General features: G+C 37.0%; 1 protein-coding gene across 1 annotated transcript in view; it reads right to left on the bottom strand.

Moving 5' to 3' along the window:
• Nucleotides 1-21,482, bottom strand: part of YTHDC2 (YTH N6-methyladenosine RNA binding protein C2) — a gene marked incomplete at its 3' end in the record, with an annotated part of 53,241 nt that extends 31,759 nt beyond the window's left edge. Inside the window, exons 1-10 of the mRNA XM_084252864.1 lie at nt 20,548-21,482; nt 19,158-19,248; nt 13,121-13,317; nt 11,621-11,820; nt 7,157-7,323; nt 6,153-6,255; nt 4,834-4,990; nt 3,828-3,935; nt 1,499-1,647; nt 58-193 (exon numbers count right to left, since the gene is read on the bottom strand). Coding sequence (XP_084108990.1) covers nt 58-193; nt 1,499-1,647; nt 3,828-3,935; nt 4,834-4,990; nt 6,153-6,255; nt 7,157-7,323; nt 11,621-11,820; nt 13,121-13,317; nt 19,158-19,248; nt 20,548-20,734 — 1,495 coding nt within the window. The 5' untranslated portion in view covers nt 20,735-21,482. The remainder of the gene's footprint in view (nt 1-57; nt 194-1,498; nt 1,648-3,827; nt 3,936-4,833; nt 4,991-6,152; nt 6,256-7,156; nt 7,324-11,620; nt 11,821-13,120; nt 13,318-19,157; nt 19,249-20,547) is intronic.
• Between the last annotated feature and the right edge of the window lie 687 nt (nt 21,483-22,169).

Raw genomic sequence — 22,169 nt, 5'->3', positions numbered from 1 at the left:
TTACTACATTTCTTCTATAAATAACTGTAAAGTAATTAAAAACTTAATTGTACTTACCACTAACATTTTCAGTTAAAATAAGATGAAAGACCTGAGCAAAGGCATCAACGTCTTTATGCAGCCATATGTCAGAAAGACAAGCATCCATTTCCTTTACTAACCATGGTTCAAGGCAATTCACATCTTTTTCTGTCTTTAACAACAAAAGAAGCAAATACTATAAATTACCTGAGAGCTTAACTTTCCCTTGCAAAGAACAAGTGTAATATAGCATGTAATATAGCAACTGTTTAGACATAAAGGTTTCTCATCTCATCATCAACACTATCACAATACTATCTGCATCTGTTGTTCTTGGATTTATCTTTTATTTAAAAATGAGTTCGTCTGAAAAAAACAAAAAATGATCCATTGTTCTTCTGATAGGAAGTTGCTAAAATGTACATGTGGCTTCTCTCCCAAGCACACATCAGATGGAGTATTACCTGGATCTTTTCAACAGTGATGCTGGGCCCCAGCCCAGAGCAAGTACTATAGAAACTCCAGTGATAGAGGCATGAATGCAGAGAACTTTAAAACAATTTTGTAGGTGAAAGTGCCTCCAGGCTTAAGTGCTAATAATTTACATGGTGAAATGCTCTTCATAGAACCATATGGGTGGTTAATTAATAATTTTTAATGTTCATAAAAATATTTTTGAAAAGCACATGCCGTTTACTTGGAAGCATTAGAACTTTAAAAGCTAGTCATATTCTTGCATTACTAGAATAATGCAAGCATATGTACCTTGTCATGCTGAAAAAAATTAAATTCTTCTAAAAAATGCATACTCTTCACCATAACTTGCATCACAGTAATCACCAATGCATGTTTAATAATTTAAAACAGAAAGACAGTAAGAACCAGAAGACTAGAAAAGCAGGTACTTCCAGTTTTCAATGGAACTGAATAGAGCACAGGTATCACCTGGAGATGTGAGTTAAAAGTGGGAAAAAAAAAAAAGTGAATGATCAGCGGAATGGGTTTCTATGAAATATTTCATTTGTATAAGATTTTGCGACGTAACAGAACAAAAAGGAGAAGAGAAGAAATTCCTCAATAGTAGGTAATGATTTTAGAAAGTCACATAGCTAGCTGGTTGCGGAAATAACTAGTATTGTCTATTTGCTATAGGACAAGAGTCTTTTCCTTAACTTTCTCCTAACTCAGCTATCTTACATTGTTTAGTTCATAGGTTCTAAATTTTTGAAATGATAAAATATCAAGCATATGCATAATATCCATAACTATTTTCTTTAAAAAGTTTAGAAAAATATTGACTATAAACTGAATGAAACAATGTAAGATGTTGCATTATTTTCAAAAAGCATGTAAAACGTTGTGTGAAAAATGTACTCTAAAGTAAGAATTACACTTCAAAAATTATAATCTCATAAAATACCCTTTAAAAGAGACTATTTTCATTCAAATTACCAGTGTAAAATCAGGAATGTCTTACCAACTGACTGAAGACAGCATCACCACCGTCATCCAATAAATCATACTCTTCAGTCACATTCGGAACAGTTCTCTGCCTTTGGGATTCAGGCTTGAAAGCATTCTCTTGAGCTGTGTACCATTCAGTAAGTGTGCTTTGTTGTTTCTCTTCTAAATTATTACCGAAAAAAAGACTAGGTAGATAAAATTCTTTGCTTTTTGAAATATATCCCCTTGTTTAAAAAATTAAATGACTCTGAAAATACTTAAAGGTTGGCCTTACTTTGAAAGAGTAAGCTACTTTTAAAATTAGGAACATTCAATAAAATGTAGTATGATGAACCATAAGTACCCACAAAACTGCTTTTAAAAATTCATCTCTTAGTCCTCCCCGGTGGCGCAGCGGTTGAGCGCTGGGTTGCGAAACTGCGCGCGGCCTCTGCGGCGCCGGTTCGATCCCCGGCTGCTCCCAGGCCACCGGAGGAGGGTCCCACATGGCGTGCAGACCTCTCCTGCCGCCCGCTGCTCCCCTCAGCAGTGTACTTCGGTCCTTCTGCCTGCTCTGCTCCCCGCTCTGGCTCTGGTGAATTCTCTCACCCTCCCTCCCGCACTTCTGACTGTACCCAGTGCATGTATAAACAAAAAACAAACAAACAAAACCAGCAAACAAATAAATAAAGCATGCCTCTATAAAAAAAAAAAAAAAAAAAAAAAAAATTAGGAACATTCAATAAAATGTAGTATGATGAACCATAAGTACCCACAAAACTGCTTTTAAAAATTCATCTCTTAGTCCTCCCCGGTGGCGCAGCGGTTGAGCGCTGGGTTGCAAAGCTGCCCGCAGCCTCTGCAGCGCCGGTTCGATCCCCGGCTGCTCCCTGGCCACCGGAGGAGGGTCCCGCATGGCGCGCAGACCTCTCCTGCTGCCCGCTGCTCCCCTCAGCAGTGTACTTCGGTCCTTCTGCCTGCTCTGCTCCCCGCTCTGGCTCTGGTGAATTCTCTCACCCTCCCTCCCGCACTTCTGACTGTACCCAGTGCATGTATAAACAAAAAACAAACAAACAAAACCAGCAAACAAATAAATAAAGCATGCCTCTATAAAAAAAAAAAAAAAAAAAAAAAAAATTAGGAACATTCAATAAAATGTAGTATGATGAACCATAAGTACCCACAAAACTGCTTTTAAAAATTCATCTCTTAGTCCTCCCCGGTGGCGCAGCGGTTGAGCGCTGGGTTGCAAAGCTGCCCGCAGCCTCTGCAGCGCCGGTTCGATCCCCGGCTGCTCCCTGGCCACCGGAGGAGGGTCCCGCATGGCGCGCAGACCTCTCCTGCTGCCCGCTGCTCCCCTCAGCAGTGTACTTTGGTCCTTCTGCCTGCTCTGCTCCCCGCTCTGGCTCTGGTGAATTCTCTCGCCTACCTGCGCTTCTGCCTGTGCCCAGTGCTTGTATAAATCAATCAATCAATCAATCTTGCATAAATAAATAAATAAATAATCTTAAAAAAAATTCATCTCCTAGTTTACCCCTTAGTAAGTCCATAATTTAAAAATTAGTACTTGAGCAATAAAATATTACTTAAATTAACAACTAATATTCATACAGTGCTTTGTAGAAAACCACTTATTAAATGCTATCACCGCACTAGTTGTTTCAAATAAAAATTATATACAAAAAGTTATAAACAACATTCATCTCCAAAACTTTTAGTTTTATAATTTACATAGCATGATTCAATGCTGCACTATGACAGATATGGCTAAATATTTTTTTCAAGGGGAGACTCCAAAGAATTAAAGTATTTATGTAAACAAAAAAATCAAGTTTGAAGCCAAATCTTTTGTCACAAATAATGCAGTTTTAGAAGCAAAAGGACTGTAGCCCTAATTCAAAAGCTGAGATAGTCATAAAAGATAATGCTAACTTCAAAATACAGATGCAATTTATAACAATGTTAATATTTGAAAATCTTGACTCTTGTATTAAAAGGAGTCTGCTATTACTCACATGCTACTCTTCATTCCCTCTCATGCACTCTACTTCCACCCTGTAAAATATGCTGTGGGTAGAAAATAACCTACCCTCCTGTACCATCTTAAAACTGTGGCTGAATTTCTGAATATAGATACACTCTACCTTCTCAGTGGCCTCCACTTTCAATTCCTCTCTCTAGATAACAACTTTTGGACATAAACCAGGATGTAGAAGGTATACTGGGGACAGTATTCTAATACAGTATTACACAATTATACACAAAAGAAATGCATTCAAGTGTTTCTGGAACTGTCATAAAACCGGAATACTATAAAAAGTATCAATAGTAATTTTCTTGTATATGTTTGATAAAGAGATTACCTCGCTGTTTTTCCTTTTTGTATTTTAACATTTCTTTGTTTGTATATCCAGTAGTTCTTAAAATGTCTTCCAGAAACATTTCTTTCACTTCAAATGGTCTTCCCTGTACTAAAGAACACAATTTTATTATTAAATAGTAAATTTATATCTTAGTGGGGAAAGAGAAGAAATATAACCAATGCGAGTATCCAAAAATAAAGAAATGGAAAAATATATAATGGTGCATTCATACTATGAAATATTAAAGCTGTTTCTTCAAGAATGATACCTAGAGCCACTGAAGTGGAGGACTATTCATTATGTACTAGCACATGAATAAAGCAAGTTAAAATATTACATATAAGACATTTGCTCATTTTTTTAAAACCATTTCTACTGAACCCTACACACACACACACACACACACACACACACACATACTTGCATAGGTGTGGGAAAGCAAGAACAAGATGAGAAAGGACATATATCAGATTTTAACATCAAGTAATCTCAGGAAAGTAAGACATGAAATTTTAGGAAAGAGGGCAACTGTGAACTTTTTTCCTATTTATGTAATATTTCATCAAGGTGAACAGATACAACTTTATCAAATTTTGATGAGGAATTCATCAATTTTTTAAAGATAGGTAACACAACCTATTTTGATTAAAGGAAATGGGCAAATGATTAGTGTCAGTACATTTAGAAGTAAATGGGCAGTTAACATGGGAGCAAAAGAACTACTTTCAAGGAATCTAGAAATAAAGGGGAAGCTACAGGACAAAATTTCGAAGGGAGTGCAGATTAAAATAAAACATTTTCTTTTAAGACTAGAGAACTGGTCTCATTACGTAATACCAAAGGAGGAGAAGGAAAGTACAAAAATATAGATACCTACACATACTTCAGAGGAAACAAAACGAAAGCCCTATAGAATCTGCCCCAGCTGCTAGTATAGCAAATATAACCATGCCAAAAAAGTATGCTTTCATAAAAATCCTGGAAGACATTTGGTAATTTAACTTACTATATATCACTGGACAACTTCCAAAGTATCTTATAAAAAGATTTACATCCAAGGCAGCACTAGAAAGAATTAGTTTCAAAGTTGGGTGCTTCTGCAACAAGTCTCTTAACTTTGTAAGTAAAAAGTCACTGAATCGATCCCTTTCGTGTACCTCATCCTGCAGTAAACAAAAATAAAACCACAGAGTAATTAAAACATGACTAATTCTTCAAAACATGACCAATTCTTTAAAATTATGTGGCTGCTAGATATTACACTAACTTAAACAGTGGACAAAGCCAATCAGTATTTATAGAAATTTTAAATTATGAGCAATTCAGAAATAATAAGACATTAAGAACTGCAACAAGCAACAAAGCAATGTCTCCTCCACCCTTTCTCCTGCAAGATCAGAAATCCACAAACTATAACAAAGTTCTGAATTAATAAAGTCAAGTTTAACACATTTCTAACAGATACAAAATCAATATAAATATTCTTCTGTTAGTATCAGGACTCAGGCATAACTTTGACTTGAATTCACAAGCTATATTTCCCAAAGCTGCTTACACCAAACATAAAAACTTTAATATTTTCTGAAACAGACTGGATAAGGGCTTAAAATTCTTTAATGAGGCAGTCATTCATCTACTCATTTCATTAGCAACCAGGTTATTTAGCAGCGTAACTATGAAGTTAAACGACTATAAAATGGAAAATAAATATTAGTTAAAAGAGCTAACAGATGACTAAGTGAAGAAGAAAAAAAAAAACTTTTATCATTTTCATCAAATATAAAAACCACTTTTCTTTTTAGTCAGAGCAACTTTATTTTTACCTTTGATCTTAGATTAACATGAACTATGTTAGAGAAGCTCTTTATAAACCTCAACAAAACTCCCTATTTATTAACACCAAAGTTTTCATAGCATGCACATTCAGATTTGTGCATATAATAGTCACAAAGGTCCACTGCCTATAAAACCATGCTAGTACTAGCTACATACATTAGCAAAAAGATAAAGAAAAATTTCAGTAGAGGGTTTTCTCTAAATTCAGGTGAGAATTAAGATAGTAGAAATTATAAAGACATTTTTCTTGAGAATGTTATAACCACAAATAAAAGGTACTTTTTGAAAAATTACTTTGTTTTTCCTCATTCTGATAAGAATACCTTTATTTAATACAAAACATTTATTTCCAATAATTGCAGACAATGAAAAATAATTTATTATAGCTTGTTTAAAAAAAACTGCTTCTTACACCCTATTCTAAAAATGTATTTACATATTTCAATTTTAAGCAATCCTGAGTTATGGTGAATTTAGCAAAATTCTTACCACAATAACATGTGTCACAGTTGACAATGTACTATCTCCTGCCATCAATGTACGAAGCAATACCCCATTAGTACAAAATGTCAGAAGTGTCTTTGGAGAAACCCTTTGTAAAAAATATAAAAAATAAAAGGTTCCCAATTACAAATCTTTATGTAATTGAAATAAAATCACATTAAACACTAGTCTCAGAAGTACTTTATTAAATGTTACTAAAATAATAATCTACTGGTATGTATGCTTTATAAAGTTATATGAAATAAAACCTTAAACACTGTTTGTTTGATAAAAACATATCATAAACGAGAGTTTAACACTACATTCAAAATCCTGAAAGCAAAGAAATAACACTAGAAGTACTACCAGTACTACCAATAATAAATTTATTCACTAACATTTATCAAGTACTTACTATAAATTTCATCATCAAACTTGTGCTCTAGATGTTTTTATTAGTCCCATTTTACAGAGGAGGAAAATGAGGCTCAATGAGGTAAAATAACTGCACTTAATCATGAAATTATGAAATGAGATTTGTTATTTATGGCTGGAACTCCTTTTTTTTCTTTTTTGTTAATTTATACAATAGCTGGGGTACAGGACAGAGGCGCGGTAGGGTGAGAGGATTCACCAGAGACAGAGTGGGGAGGAGAACAGACAGAAAGACCAAAAGCTCTGCTGAGGGGAGCAGCGGGCTCGACAGGAGAGTTCTGCTGTGCCATGTGGGAATCTCCCTGCCTGGCCGGGAATCAAACCCGTGCTGCAGAGGCTATGGACAGCTTCACAGTGCTGCAATCAACCTGTGTGCCACCGGGGAGGCCCTGGAACTCCTATTTACTCAAAATCTCAGTAACTTCATAATGATCTCAATTTCCTACCATAAACTTACTTGAAACAAAATGGTCATCTAACTTTTTAATTAATATATTCTCTATATTTAGTAGAATATAAGTATTTAGTTTGTTCTAAGAATGACAGAAGATCAGCTATAGAAGAAATATCTTTACCTGCTTTCTAAACGGATCTGATATCCAATGGTTTGACCAATTCTTTCTCTTCTTTCCGCAGCAACTCTTTCAGCTACAGCAATAGCTGCTAATCGTCTTGGTTGAGTACAAAATATACGGCAAGGAATACCATTCTTAAAACAATCATCTAAAAGGAACTGAGGAATCTGAAGGAAAAATTTTAAAATATTATAAAATGACATGGCCGCATAACCAAAAAATATAAACAAAGCAAATGAAAAACCATTAGAACTAAAGAAGTTCTGTAACATGTCTAGGAAGAATCATAAAATGAACAAACTTCACCTAACTGCTAATAGTCAGCTACAAAACATAATTTTGAACAGTCTTCATGACAAAAACTAAAACTAAAATATCAAAAAATATAAAGAAATAGCTGAGGCTTACATTAAAAAATTTAAAATGCTACAAAAAAAACTATGAATACATAAAAATGATATTTTTAGATGAGAATAATCAATACTGTGAAAATTTTAATTCTCCCCAAATCATTCTATAAAGTTAATGAAACAACAATCAAATTTCATTGAGACTTTTTACATAGTGAATAAAGAAAACAACAAAAAAATTAATACCAGGATCACAGACACTTTTTTATAATTAAACCTGTCATTAAGATCTAAAATAAAAAGTAAACATGTTTCCCATCCCTATCAATAGTCCTCTTCAAAAAAGTAACTATTGTTAAGTTTCTTATGAACTTTTTCAGGGAAAAAAAATGTTTACGCAATTCAGAATATTTCTGCATAGAAAGAGGTTTTTAATTCAGACAAAAGGATTACTATTCTTAATGCTCATAATATGCAGATTTCACTTAAAAAGTATCCCATCTACAGTAAATAACCCATTTCAATAGCTGCATATCCCATCTTTTGAACGTGCTGTGATTTAACAAAGATGATGAAGCATTAGAAAATTTCCAGTTTTATAGGTTTGGTATTGATGTTCTTATGAACACTGCTATAGTGACTACCTTCACCTACTTTTACAAAGATATATAAGGGTCAAAGTCAATACAAATTTAATTTGGATAGAAAACTTATCAAATTACCCTCAAAAACAACCTATACACCTATCAACAGAAGATGTTGTTTTCCCCCATAAGTACCACCATAAATTTTTAATTCATAGTCAAAAATGTAATAGTTGAAAACATAACTTATTTAACTATGAGCTAGAGGATCTTTTCATGCATATCTTAGCCTCTGATTTTTTTTCTTACTTGACTACTGACAGTAGCACAAATGCACATAAACTGCTAAGAAATACGGAAAAAGAGAAGACAACGAGAAGAACTATTGTACTACATATTATAAAATTACAAAAACAGGATCCTGGTGGAGGAACAGATCATTAAAGATACAGAGCAAAAACTTCATAAACAGACCTCGAAACTACTCAGTGCTATAGAAACTTAGTATTTGATTAAAAGTGGTACCTTTTATAGGGGGGAAAGATAATTAAAGTTACATTGGGACTATATATTATAAAGAAGAATAAAGATTTCTGGGCCTCCCCAGTGGCACAGAGGGTTGAGTGCAGCGCTGTGGCTGTGAAGCTGTGTGCATCCTCTGCAGCGCAGGTTCGATTCCCAGTCGGCCAGGGAGATTCCCACATGGCGCAGCAGACCTCTCCTGTCTCACCCACTGCTCCCCTCAGCAGCGTATTTCGGTCATCTGCCTGTTCTGCTCTCCACTCTGTCTCTGGTGAATCCTCTTACCTTCCCGCGCCTCTGGCCTGTACCCCAGCTCTTGTATAAAAATAAATAAATCTTAAAAAAAAAAGAATAAAGACTTCTACCTGATATAACAATAAAATGAATTCCAGATGAATTTTTCAAACTATAAATATAATAGTATTAGAATACAGAATTTACTGGAAAACATTTTTTTAATCTTGGGGCAGGAATTGACTTTTTTGCATATCTCAAAATGTTAGATTTGATTAAATAAAATGTAAAAACTACTAACAAGATCCCATAAGCAAAATTAAAAAGCAAACAAAAAATGGGATAGATTACTTTTAAGATTATCTAGCAAGAGGCAAGTATTATTCATAATAAATAAAAAACTATTAAATTTAAATCTAAGATGATTATGAGAAAAGAAAAGTCAGAGAGGCCTCCTTGATAGTGCAAAGGGTTAAGTCTCAGCACTATCAAGTTATTGGCAGCCACTGCAGCAGGAGTTTGATCCCTGGCCAGGGAGCTGACCAACATGGCACAACAGACCTCTCCTGTCTAGTCTCCTGCTCCCCGCAGCACTGTATTTCAGTAAATCTGCCTGTTCTGTTCCCCAGTCTGTCTCTGGTGTATCCTCTCAGCGCCCCACTCCCTGGCTCTGGCCTACACCCCAGTTCTTGTATGCATAAATCAATCTTAAAAAAAGGTCAGATATAAATAAGAAATTGATAAAACATAATAGGTAATAAGCAAAAGAACAGATAAGTCACTCTTTTAGGACTCAAGGAAATGCAAAAGATAGTTATGCTTATCAGACTGATAAAGGTGGAAATAAATATATATTTTCCTTGTTGCCCATAGAAACTTTCAAAACTATTTATATACAGTTACTCTTTTTTTCAGTTAATAGACAATAACTAGTTAACCCAGCCACTAAAATTCTAACTGCCACAGTCTTGATCCAGCAATTCCACAAATTATCAAAGAAATACTAGCATATAATATGAAAAATTAAGTACAAAACAAGAACAAGTTTCCCGTTCTGGCCACTTCCTCACTGTACACATGAGGAGATGAAGATTTAAGTTTCAGTTTTTATTCTTCATCTGTAAAAAGAGATAATAAAAAATCTGTGTTTCTTGGGGTTATTGAGAGGTTTAAATAGCCCAATACACAGTAAATTGTTATTTTTAAAAACTATTTCTAGGGCCTCCCTGGTGGCGCAGGCGGTTGAGTGCCTCACTGTGAAGCTGTCCACAGCCCCCGCAGCGCAGGTTCAATCCCGGCCGGCCAGGAAGAATCCCACATGCAAAGCAGACTTCTGTCTCGCCCGCTGCTCCCCTCAGCAGTGTTTTTCGGTCATCTGCCTGTTCTGCTCCCTGCTCTGTCTCTGGTGAACCCTCTCACCCTCCTGCGCCTCTGACCTGTACCCCAGTTCTTATATAAATAAAACAAAATCTTAACCCCCCCCCCCAAAAAAAAACAAAACTATTTCGGGCCTCCCAGGTGGCGCAGCGGTTGAGTGTTGGATTGCGAAGCTGCCCACAGCCTCTGCAGCGCCGGTTCGATCCCCGGCTACTCCCCGGCCACCGGAGAAGAGTCCTACATGGTGCGCAGACCTCTCCCGCCACCTGCTGCTCCCCTCAGCAGTGTACTTCGGTCCTTCTGCCTGCTCTGCTCCCTGCTCTGGCTCTGGTGAATTCTCTCACCCTCCCGCGCTTCTGACTATACCCAGTGCTTGTATAAATACATAAATAAATCTTTAAAAAAATAAAATAAAATAAAACCTTCTATTAAACATAAGTTATATCTTTAGGTACTGACATGGAAAATATATTCAGTTAAGTAAAATATATTCAGATAAAGATTTACACTTCTGTGACAATGGTTAAGTCCTACAAGCATATAATTGGTGAATGTTACACCATTCTCTACTACCTTGCATTAACTAGTGACCAAGTTTAAATCAATAAATCTAACCACAGGAAGCTGTAAGTACAAGTCCAAAGTATATTTATATGTCCAAAAAAGAACAAAATGTAAAATTACACTATTATATATGATCCACTATCAAAAGCAAATAATGCTACCATTTTAACATACTAATATGTTAAACATAAAGAAAAGCTCATATCATCATGCTATCTTTATTTCTAACCTGTCACCCTCTGAGTAAAATTTCATAATAATGAAGTAATTTGATTCTAAACATCCACATCAAACCTGTCATATTAATTCCACCTACTAGTCAACTTTCTATCACCATTGTTAGTTACTAATATTGCTTTTAATTCAGTTGCTATGTATGAAACTCTATGCTAGGCACTTTACAGATATTATCTCTAAACTTCAACAGCTGCACAATTATTCTACTTTATAAATGAACACGAGCTCAGAGAGATTGTAAAACTAAACTAAACTAAAAATTCCTATCAAATAAATGAGCAAAGCAGAATCTGAACCAAAGGTCAAAGTCCATATTCCAAGACGTAAATTACCCACAACTCTCACTCAAAGCAAGCTCAATGTACTAGTTTAAAAGTAAGTATTTTAAAACACTGCGGGTCTATATATTTTCAAAACTAATTCCCACTAATAATATTTTCTGAAGTAGTCATTAATAATTAATCAATAATCATTAATAACCAATAATCATTTTTTTTGTTTTTTGTTAAAATACATGCAGTGTAAATTTAATAAAAAGCAACTATTTCATGAGACAAAATATTCTTTTCTTCTATAAACAAAACGATGAAACATACCTGTGTAGTCTTCCCAGACCCAGTTTCTCCTACAATCAGAACTACTTTATTTTCCTTAATTATTTTAACAATTTCTTCTTGTTTCTCATACACTGGCAGAGACTGCCTGAAAGAATCAAATTCGGATTCTCCTCTTTTCACTGGAATCTGAGGTATGCCATTGTTGAGTCGTCCACTTGTCTTGCTCATTTCCCGGTTTTCTTGGAAAATGAACAAAAGAAAAAAAGAATTTATAGTCAATGTTTTTTAAAAAGTTTTGAAAGATGAGTAATTTCTAATGAAATTCCTTTCAAGTGTTTCTTTTGTACTCAGTCTACATGAAGTGAGCAATGTCTCAACCTTTGTATTTCTATATACTTAAAAGTCTTCCAGCATGTTATGAATTTCACTATCAATTAGAAATCAAATTTCTATCACTTCTTGGCCTTTTGGCTAAGATCAAGTGTAGAAATCAAATTTCTCAAAAGTACTTCTGGTGCATAATGTTTAAAAATGAACATAAATCAATCATTTAATAACTACTAAAGGCAAAACACAATTCTGATATCGTAAAATAATATTCAGACACAAAAATCAAGATTTTATAGTAGGGAACAGTGCGCCTTATATATAACTACATGTAAGATTATATAAACACACAGAATAATTGTAAATATAATGTCCTAAATGCTCAACAAATTTTTGAATTGAACTTTTTAGTCAACATCTGCATTTAGTTAAGCAGACAGGAATAAAGAAAAGATATGATATAGTTTATATTCTTCATAAAAATATTCTGTGCGTGTATTTAAAACTTAAATTCCTTGGCATGTAAACCAAGTGTTTTCTACATTCTGCAAACCTACTCCAGCAGAAAATGGAAAATATACGCAAACTCTGTCACTATAATTAACAAAATAATGTTCTCCCTAGAGTAGTCACTTCTCCAAAATAAAACAACTTCATTTTAAAACCTTAACATTTTATTTATCTACCTTTGAACAAGTTAATGTATGAAGACTGTGTCTTGTTTTTACTAGAAGCTAAGCACCAGCTCTAAATCTCACTAATATGTCTTGGCAAAGTAACACATTAGATGTGAAGTCCAGATCCTGGAGTCAAATCCCAGCCCTGCAGTTTAATGGCTGGATGAGTGGTCTTGAACAAATAGTTTATCTTCTCTTAGCCCCAGTTTCTTTACCTGTGAAATAGGTAAATTCTTACCTTGCATAGATGGCTATATGGCTCTATAAAGAGAGGGCAACACACTGTCTAGTATACTGTAAGTGTTCAACATGATAGTTATTACTATAACCCTTAAAAAAACTTGTCTAACTTCACAAAATGTCTTACTACTGCATTTCATTCCAAACTTCTCACAACTCTTAATCATTTCTAACACACTATTCATACTGAGCAATTGTATTTCATCTTAGCTTTTAAAAAGAAATTTCAAATGGAATAAAATAAATTTAAAATGGTAAATAGGGTAAACAAGGAAGCACCCCAGAAAATACATACCAGCTTCAACTGCAAACACATTTCCTCTTTCTGTTTTAGGCAGAAGTTCAGTACGCTCTTTATTGGTGACAGGAAATCTTTGAATTAGGCTCCTAACAGCATGTTTTGTATTATGAGTCAAATTACAGGTCATCATTGCATGAGCTGTTTCTGATCCATCTTTCTTCTTCACAGTTAGGTATCTATTTGCTCCCTTTCTGAATATTAATAAAAATCATTTATTTACTATATATAGTCATTTTTTTTTCCACATATGATGTATGCCTACTTAGAAAACAGGTCTCAAGCAAAACATCGAAAAAAATCAAAGTATTTTGGGATAAGATGCTGAGAAATCCCAAAAAATTCAGAGAAGAGGTCTGTTTGGTGCTAGGTGGCCACAAGCCCCTTTTCAATTAAAATTCTAAAATGCTGCAAATCCATTTCAAAAACAGCAAAAAAGGCTTACTTACCATAAGTGTTAGTTTCTCTTAGCATACTTCATGGTGGATGAAACATCACCAGTTAATACATGCTGGGAAGCAAATAGGGGGAGAAAAGCAATCTGAACAGAATCTAAAATTAATAGTGGAAAAATTATGGCTCACTGTTCAGAATAATACATCCCACTAAATGTTTCCACAGTATGCTGGTAATATTACACTCCCATGAAAACCTGTTTAAGAGAGTCAAGTATAGTGGTTGGACCAGAAAAGCATAAATTGGCATTATTAGTATTTCAGTTGCATATTCAGGGAGGAAAAAAGAAAGTTTTCAAAGTTTCTTGTTCTTGCTTTCAATTTTACAGTGATGAGTTATAACAGCTCTGATGTTAACTGATACAGGTTTGTATCTTTCACTGGTCTAGGACTTACTATGTCTTTTATGGCTCCAAAAGTATGAAATAAAATGTAATATACATAGGAAGACCTCAAATATGTTTTGAATGATTTAATGACATATGTCTATAATCTAGTACAATGTTAACCTGTGAAGAGTCAGGCTCTGAAAGTTTACTAACCTGGATTTGGATCCCTGCTCTAACACTGACTAGCAACGGGACCATAAGTGAATCATTTAATAGTTCTGAGCCTACAATAATGTAATACCTGTCTTATAGAACTTTATATGATTAAATAAGATAATGCATATTAAAAAACATTATCAGTTAGAATAAACACTAAAAAAAAATGAACGTTATGATTGTAATTATAGTCAGGAACAAATGCCACGTGTTTTTTTTTTTAATTACCCAAATATTTCATAAAATGTTTTACCATTTGTTAATGTCACTATCATAAAAATGAGCAACAAAGCCACAAATACAATGAAAATTATTGTAAATTTCCTAAGATTTGAATTTTTCAAATTTCAAATGCAATTTTCCTAAGACTTGAATTTTTCAAGTCTCTTCACTGTATGAATGACATAAAACTGGGGATTAACTTATATAGTCTTAGTTATCTAAGTCTTCTAAGTGAGGCTTTCAATTTACCAAGATTTTTCCTTTCAGGAAACTCCTGATTGAATGAATGCTTTAATTAACTATAAGCTCAAAATTGTCACCTCCACTTAACAAGTACTTAGTGATGAAATAATGAAAATTCAACCTGACTGAATTTTAGTTTTTCCCCTGGTAAATCAGAATTATTGGATAGAGATGATCTCTATACCAGGTTCCTTTCCTATGAACCTTCCTGAAGCTTCAGTACATTTTAGCCCCAATCATTTTTCCCTCCTCCAACACCAGAAAGCAGGAAAATAGGCTGAAATGAGCCCCAAAGGGAGAGTCAAGAGACTTATGTTCAGCTGGCATTAATCTTTCAATCAACTAGCTACATGACCAAAAATAAATCATGTTAATTCTATGATATTTATTAGTTACTTTAAAGCTCTCTAACATTTCTACCAGCTCCAAGATTTGATTTCTTTAAAATCATCTCAGTCAAGATTTGCTTTATTTCACCCACAACTAATTTTCTTCATTCATTCCTTTATTACTTATTAACATTCATTCACATATTCATTGAGCACCTAGTATATGCCAGATGCTATGCTAAGAAGCAGGGTTTACAACTTGAAGAAAAATATACTCCCAAATGAATAAGCCCACAACTCAAATAGTGGGTCAGACTGCAACCTTCCTAACATTTCAAATCCTAATAATAATGTAGCATTTATGAATAAAGTAACTCACAGAAAGTAAAAGTGAGTACTTAACTTAGCCATTGCTATTTATAACAGTGAATTCAGTTCGAACACAAATGTTGGAGCAGAAAGGTAACATCGACCTGACGTTACACAGCCTGCTACTGAACTATTTAATGCAAATACACAACCATGTGTCACTGTTCCCTACTTTCCAAACAGAACGGTTTAAAATTTCACCTCAAGAGCCCAAATTCAAAATGACTACTTAAAAAGATCACAACCACCAAGGAGCAAATGTCTCTAGAAAAAATAACATATTCATTTGATGCCTGGTAAACAGTTAATTTCCTATCACCCTAACTTATATTTCTGTTAAGCAGACATGCAAAAACCTAACTCCAAATCATCTTCTCCGCGAAACTGTAACACAGAATTACAAATGTATTACTTTGCATGATACTACTTTATACTTTCAAAAATGATTATCTAGAAATTAGTAAACCAACTAGTTAACTTTGTAACTCAACAGTCACTATCTTGTCAAGGTTACAATGTTTATGGTAATTTAAACTTTTTGTGACTTAATGAACTAAAAGCAAGTCAGAAATGACACCTATCTCAAATTTCTGTTTTTTCTCAAGCCCCCAGGCATTGTTATGAACTCACTGTGAACATCAAAAATCATCAGCTAAACACTATTTTCAAATCTGGCTCTCCCACCAGCTACCTGTACCTTGGAAAAATTATTTAACCTCTTTAAGCTTGAGTTACCTTATTTGTTTTATAGAAAGCAAATGTTAATAAGAAGATACATCATATAAGACTGCTAGGAAGATTAAATGATAATCTAATTAAAGCACCTATACAATGTCTGTCACACAAGAGCATTTAACAAATGTTAGCTGCTGTTATTATTACTATTGGGTACCATAGGGTGTTTATTTTCAAAGACTATCTAAAAACTCACTAAGAGTTTATAATTTTTTATTCACTTTTCCAATTTTAGCTAGGAGAAGAGAAGAGGACTACAGTATGCAGCCTTCTGGGGAAGAAGTTAGGGTGGCAGTAACCCAAATCTGAAAATGGGGGCTTTCTTAAAAGAGTAGAGCCCCTGGGTAGGGTAAGTGGAGTTCTCGGAGCCCTATTAAGCAGTGACATCAGCAATCACAGGAGAAGAGACCTGTACCAGAAAACCTTCTTTTAGATATTTTATACTTTCTCACAACTTTTAAACAAACTTTATTTTGTACATTTATTCTGACTGATGTAGAAAAAGGATAGGAAAGTGGCCTTGTTCTGTTCATGGATAAGTCAAGGACTTAGAAAAGTAGACTCTTAGGACTCAAAATGCACTCAGTTGAGGAGAAAAGGAAACACATTATAAGAAGGTGAAATTTCTGTATGGGAAAATGGCTATAATTTGAAAGAAAACTTTCCGTTATACTGAAGAACACAAAATGGGCGCTTTACGCCGACATGAGTATTTTCACCAAAAGATAAGCAATGATAATAAATAATTGCAAAGTAAATTCAAATCCCTGAGAGGAGCTGAAATACCAAATCCAACACACATGGCTTCATTTTGAAAGAAAGAAATGGAGAAAGTCATCAGCAAAAACTTTATCATACAGTAAGCCTGGAATCTAATTCTTAAAAACCTTGTACAAAGCTCAAAATAAAATTCCAGAATCCCGAGTCTTAAGTAAAACAACCAGATCACATTTTACATTTAAGAAATTAGGCCTTTAAAATTAATGGAAATGATTAAAGCTAGTGAATGAGGCTATAAGATACCTGGAATTGAATCTAGGTTTCCTCTCAAACATGTATTAAAGAACCATAATGAAAAAAAGAAAAAAGAAAGAAATGCAGAAAAATTAACTTGTTAAGCTAATGAAGTTAATGCTAGGTGGTAAAAAAAAAAAAAAATCTTCACTCAAGGATAAATAGGGAAAAAAAAACATGAAATATAAATCAGGTATGAAGTCTCATATAAAGGAAAAGAACGAACTTGAGAAGCATATGCAAAGTGACTTAGTTCTTTATCTATGTGCAAACAAGGAAAGGCATTTGAAAATGACAAGTACCAGTAGATAAACATTGTAGTAAGTCTGTTGGAAGATAAAAAGGGGGAGGGAAAGAACTAGCATGTTTCATAAGCAGAGGGTTTATGGATGATTAGAGGTCTTAGAAACTGGAGTAGAAGGCAGATTACCTTGCATTTTCTTCCTTTTTCCTTTCTCTGTCTCCTCAATGTTTCTCCATTGAGAAACATTTTCCTTATTAGCTTTTTTTTTTTTCCTTCTTATTAGCCTTTTTCTTCCTACTTATTAGCCTTTTTCCTTATTAGCTCTGCACTTCCACGGATGTTTCTCCATTCTGAACCATCCCCTAAGTGATCATGCTACTGAACTGAAGAGCATAGGGATACTCTATTCTAGTTGACTGCTTGGCTTAAGGGTAATTTACAATGGTCACTTCTAAAGTCACTGTTAGGGTTCAAAATCCATTCAAACATAGAAATGATGTAAGTACAGAATTGTACATTCCTAACACCTTTTCAGTGGAGGTCCTGCAACTCTAAAACTCAAACAGTTCTGAAAATTGGACGATTCTATAACTTTGCAGTAAGTTTCTTTGACAGCAAAGTCTGATTAAACTGATATGAGGCTATCTGCAGTCTGCATTTATTTGAATGTGAATATTCAGACATTTTCCAGCAGAAATATTAATGCAATCAAGGGTGATAACTATACCATATTAGGGATATTATACAATCTATAGCAAATATAACCTTTCTAAAATACGGAAATTCTGAATCTCAAAAATAGCTACCCCAGCTGTTTTTAGATAAAGGATTTCACAATCCCTGTACACCACTTTTATTTTCAAGTGCAATATTCTATTTTTCCAGTGGACTCCAATAGCATGCATGCCCAGAAATTTACTGTTTAAAATGCACATTCACCTAGGCCAAATCCCCTGTCCCAATAAGCAATGGAATCACTGTGGTGGGCATTCTGATGTAAGAGATTTCTCTAGTAACCACTTTCGTCTCAGGACTTTAATACTATTTATTCATTAATATTTTTACTTACTAAAATTTTGTTTTCCCTCTTAACCTAAAAACTGGTAAGCATAAATGATCATTTCCCCACCTTCTGTGGTTCTCACCAAGGACAATTTTGCTTCCCTGGAACATTTTGGCAATGTCTAGAGTGATTTTTCACTATTATAACTGGAGGTACAAGTGTCACCGGCATCCAGTGGGGGGAGAAGCTAGTTACACTGCTAAACATCCTATAATGCACACAACCAGCCCAAAATGTCAGCAGCACCAATACTGAAAAACATTGCATCAATTCCACCATCCTTACGTGCCAAATGAAATAGCTCTACTTTTAACAATTCAGCATGGAAGTCTCAAGTGACCTTTTCCCCCAATTGGATCCGTGACCCTCAAATAGATCTACTATTTTCTCCTTTTTGTTTTATTGAATCATTTCTACTGATCAGATTTTGGCTTGGTAAAACAGAAAATAATTAATAGGTTACAGTACAATAACATAAAGGAGGTAAGTTGTATAAATAATTGTAGCTAATTGATCCTAAAAAATATTCACCATCTGAAAATACAGTTTTCTAAAGCAATCAATTTCAATTTTAAACTATTTTTTTTCACATCTTAAAAATTACTGTCTTTTCTTTTTGCTCCTAGAGAACACAATAAAAGGGAGCTGGGGGCAGTAAACAGCTGAGTTTAGTAATGACTTATAGTGTGTACATAAACTATAATATGGATGTCAAACTAAAACAATAACAACTATCTAAATGTAGTCAGAAACATTTCTCCTTTTTTTGGTAAATGCATTTTTTTTTTAAAAAATAAGAAAAGCTATGAGCTTACCCTTTACTTTTAGAGACCAAACCAAGAGATTGACTCAATCGATGAATAAAGGCTCTTTCAGTACTGGTCAAAGAAGAAGGAAATTCCATTTCTACATGGGAAAAAACACACAAAGTTTTTTGGGAATAGGCGATTTTCTTTCAAGATACTTCAGTATACATACAAAGATGTAAAATACTAAAAAAATAAGATGCATATAATCAAATTTATTATTGTGTTTTGTGAAAAAGAGATATTAACTACTGAACGTCTACCAAAGGACACTGATAAAACTAAACGAAAATGTGATAAAGACTTCAATGTTCACCAAAGATTACTGCACTTATCTGTGCTGGAATCTTGAGTTGGTTGCAGACCGAGGAACACATTTTACTGTCTGAAACAGAGCTTGCTTACTTGCTGAAAACAATTTTTTCTTCCAATGATAAGATATGCGCAAGCATTATGAATGAGCAACATGAAACACCCTAGTCTTTGCCGTCAAAGCTGCATCTAATTCTTATTTCACTGTCTGGACTTGATGTGCTAGTGCATGTTGCTCAAATTTTGCCTTTAACATAAGTTCAGAGTCCCTGGGACCAGGTCACTCCGTTAGAGCCTGTGAGCTGCTGCAGCGAGGGCGCCTCTATTCAACAGGGCCAGCGAGTCAGAAGGTGCCCTGACCACACTCTCCAGGCGGATCCCCACCTGGGGCGGCTGCTGGTTCTGCATTTTTAAATTTTTTTTTTTTAATTTTTATATTCCCCATACAATTGCACCCCCTTATTTTGACCCCATCCCTCCTTTCCCCGCCCCGCCTCCCCATAGTGTGTCTCTGGTTCATAGCTGTTTGCTGATTGTGATTTTTTTGGGGTTCTGCACTATTATCCTGGAGAAGTTTTCTAATGGCAAGCGTCATGGAAGACGTTTCAAACACTTCACGAGGTTTCATGTTTTTTTAATGATTTCTTTTTTCAAGCGGGAGGCTACCAAGCATCAAAGCATGACGTGTTGCCAGGGCCACTTACCACATTCCCTTCTACTTCTGCAGCTTAAACATAACTAGGTCGAGGCCATCACAACCCCTTCCAAAAAAAAAAAAAAAAAAAAAAAACACCACAAAAAACCGGGGCTCACCAATACCTGAAAGCTGCGGCTCTGCCGCCCAAAGGGAGGCGACCGGCCCCCTGCGCGGGAGCAGCCCGACTCTCTCACCTGTGCCGCCCGCCAGGTGTGCCGCACCTGCCGACCCGCGGCGTGCCCGGCGCTCCTCCACAGCCCAGGTTGGCCAGAGAAGCCGGCGCGAGCGGACCCCGGGGGGCCGCCCAGCCCGCGCCCCGCTTCTCTGAAGCAGCCCCTCCCTCGGCGGGCGCGGGTCTGAGGGGAGCCGGGGCGCCGGCGGGCACCTCACCTCGCTGGTCCCCGTAGCGGAAGCGCTCCAGGGCGATGTTGACGGCGATCTTCACCTCCTCGTCGATGCGGATGTCCTTCAGCCCCTTGGCCCGGCCGCCGCCCCCGCGGACACTCGCCGCGCCCCCGCCCCCGGCCCCGGCCCCGGGCGCCGGCGGCCGCGGGGAGACGCTGCTCGGCCGCGACATGGCCCTGAGGAGAAGCTCGCCCCGCGGCGGGGCGGCCAGGCCTGCGGCTGGCGGCCTCGGACCGGGCAGAGGACCTCGGGGCGCTGGCGGGACCCCGCGCGCTCCGCAGGCGGCCTGCGCCGGGCCGCGCCGACCAGAAGCCGCCCGACCCCTCAACAGCGAACGCGAGCCGGCCGCCCCCGAAGCCCCGCGACGCCGCCGGCGCGGCGTGATGACGTCGCGAGGCGCCGCCCGTGACCTCACGCGGCGCCGCCCCTGGCCTCGCGCCTCGGCGCGCCCCTGTGTAGTCCCCGCGAAGCTGAGGCGCCCACGTGCTGGGGCGCCCCACTGGGGGATGCGCCCCGCCTGGCCCAGTCTTCTCCCGGCCCCGCACCGGGGTTCGCCCCCGTGCTAGTCTAAGGCTCGTTGTTTTCTTTAATCTTTCCTTCTTTCCTTCTTTTTGTTTTTATTATTATTTTAATTTTTTTACGTCATTGTTCATTTTTATTTTTTTAATTTTATTACTTTTTTTTCTTTTTTTAAGGATTTATTTATTTATTTATACAAGCACTGGGTACAGTCAGAAGCGTTGGGGGGAGGGTGAGAGAATTCACCAGAGCCAGAGCAGGGAGCAGAGCAGGCAGAAGGACCGAAGTACACTGCTGAGGGGAGCAGCGGGCGGCAGGAGAGGTCTGCGCGCCATGTGGGACCCTCGCCGGGGGATCGAACTGGCGCTGTAGAGGCTGCAGGCAGCTTTGCAGGCCAGCGCTCAACTGCTATGCCACCAGGGGAGGCCCCATTGTTCATTTTTAAACAAGGTGGGGAGGGTGGTGCACAGGGGACTGAGGTGATGGTGTACGGGTGCATGGGTGAAGGGAACTCTGTGGGGACAACACCTGAGGGGCTGGGGGAAGGATATATTGTTTCCTTCTTTCATTCGTAAGCTTTTGTGAGCTCCCCTCGGGTACTGGCACTGTGCTGTTACACCTCAGCACAGCTATCATTAGGCGTACCAGACAGACTGCCCACCTGGAGCTTGCAAATAATCGATAAAAGCTAGCACATAAAAAACTGAGGGTGGGATACCAGGTTGGTTTTCAATGTTCAAGGAATTTTTTTTAGGTGTATGTGCTTCCCATGCAATATTTGGAAACATACCGAGTAATAAGTTGCTATCCGAATGTAACTCATGGGCCTGTTGTCACTGGGAGCGAGTCCAGGGCCCCTCAGACTGATCCCACCCATGGACAACCCAGGTTGGGAGCCAACCAGGTGCTGGGCAGTGCTCCCCCAGCTGGAAAGCTGAGGGGTGGACTGAGAGGCCCTGCTCCCAGACCCCAGAAAGAAGTCTTGAGATAGCCCCCAGCACACACCTCCACCCCCTGCAAGATTGAAAAGAGGCCTCCAGAATGGGGCAGGCAAGGAGTGACTGGAGTTTAAGAATAAAAGAACAAAG

This window comes from Talpa europaea (assembly GCF_964194135.1).
Source record: "Talpa europaea genome assembly, chromosome: 13".
NCBI lineage: Eukaryota > Metazoa > Chordata > Mammalia > Eulipotyphla > Talpidae > Talpa > Talpa europaea.
The sequence above is the reverse complement of the archived record's forward strand: the minus strand, read 5'-3'. Positions and strand labels throughout refer to the sequence as shown.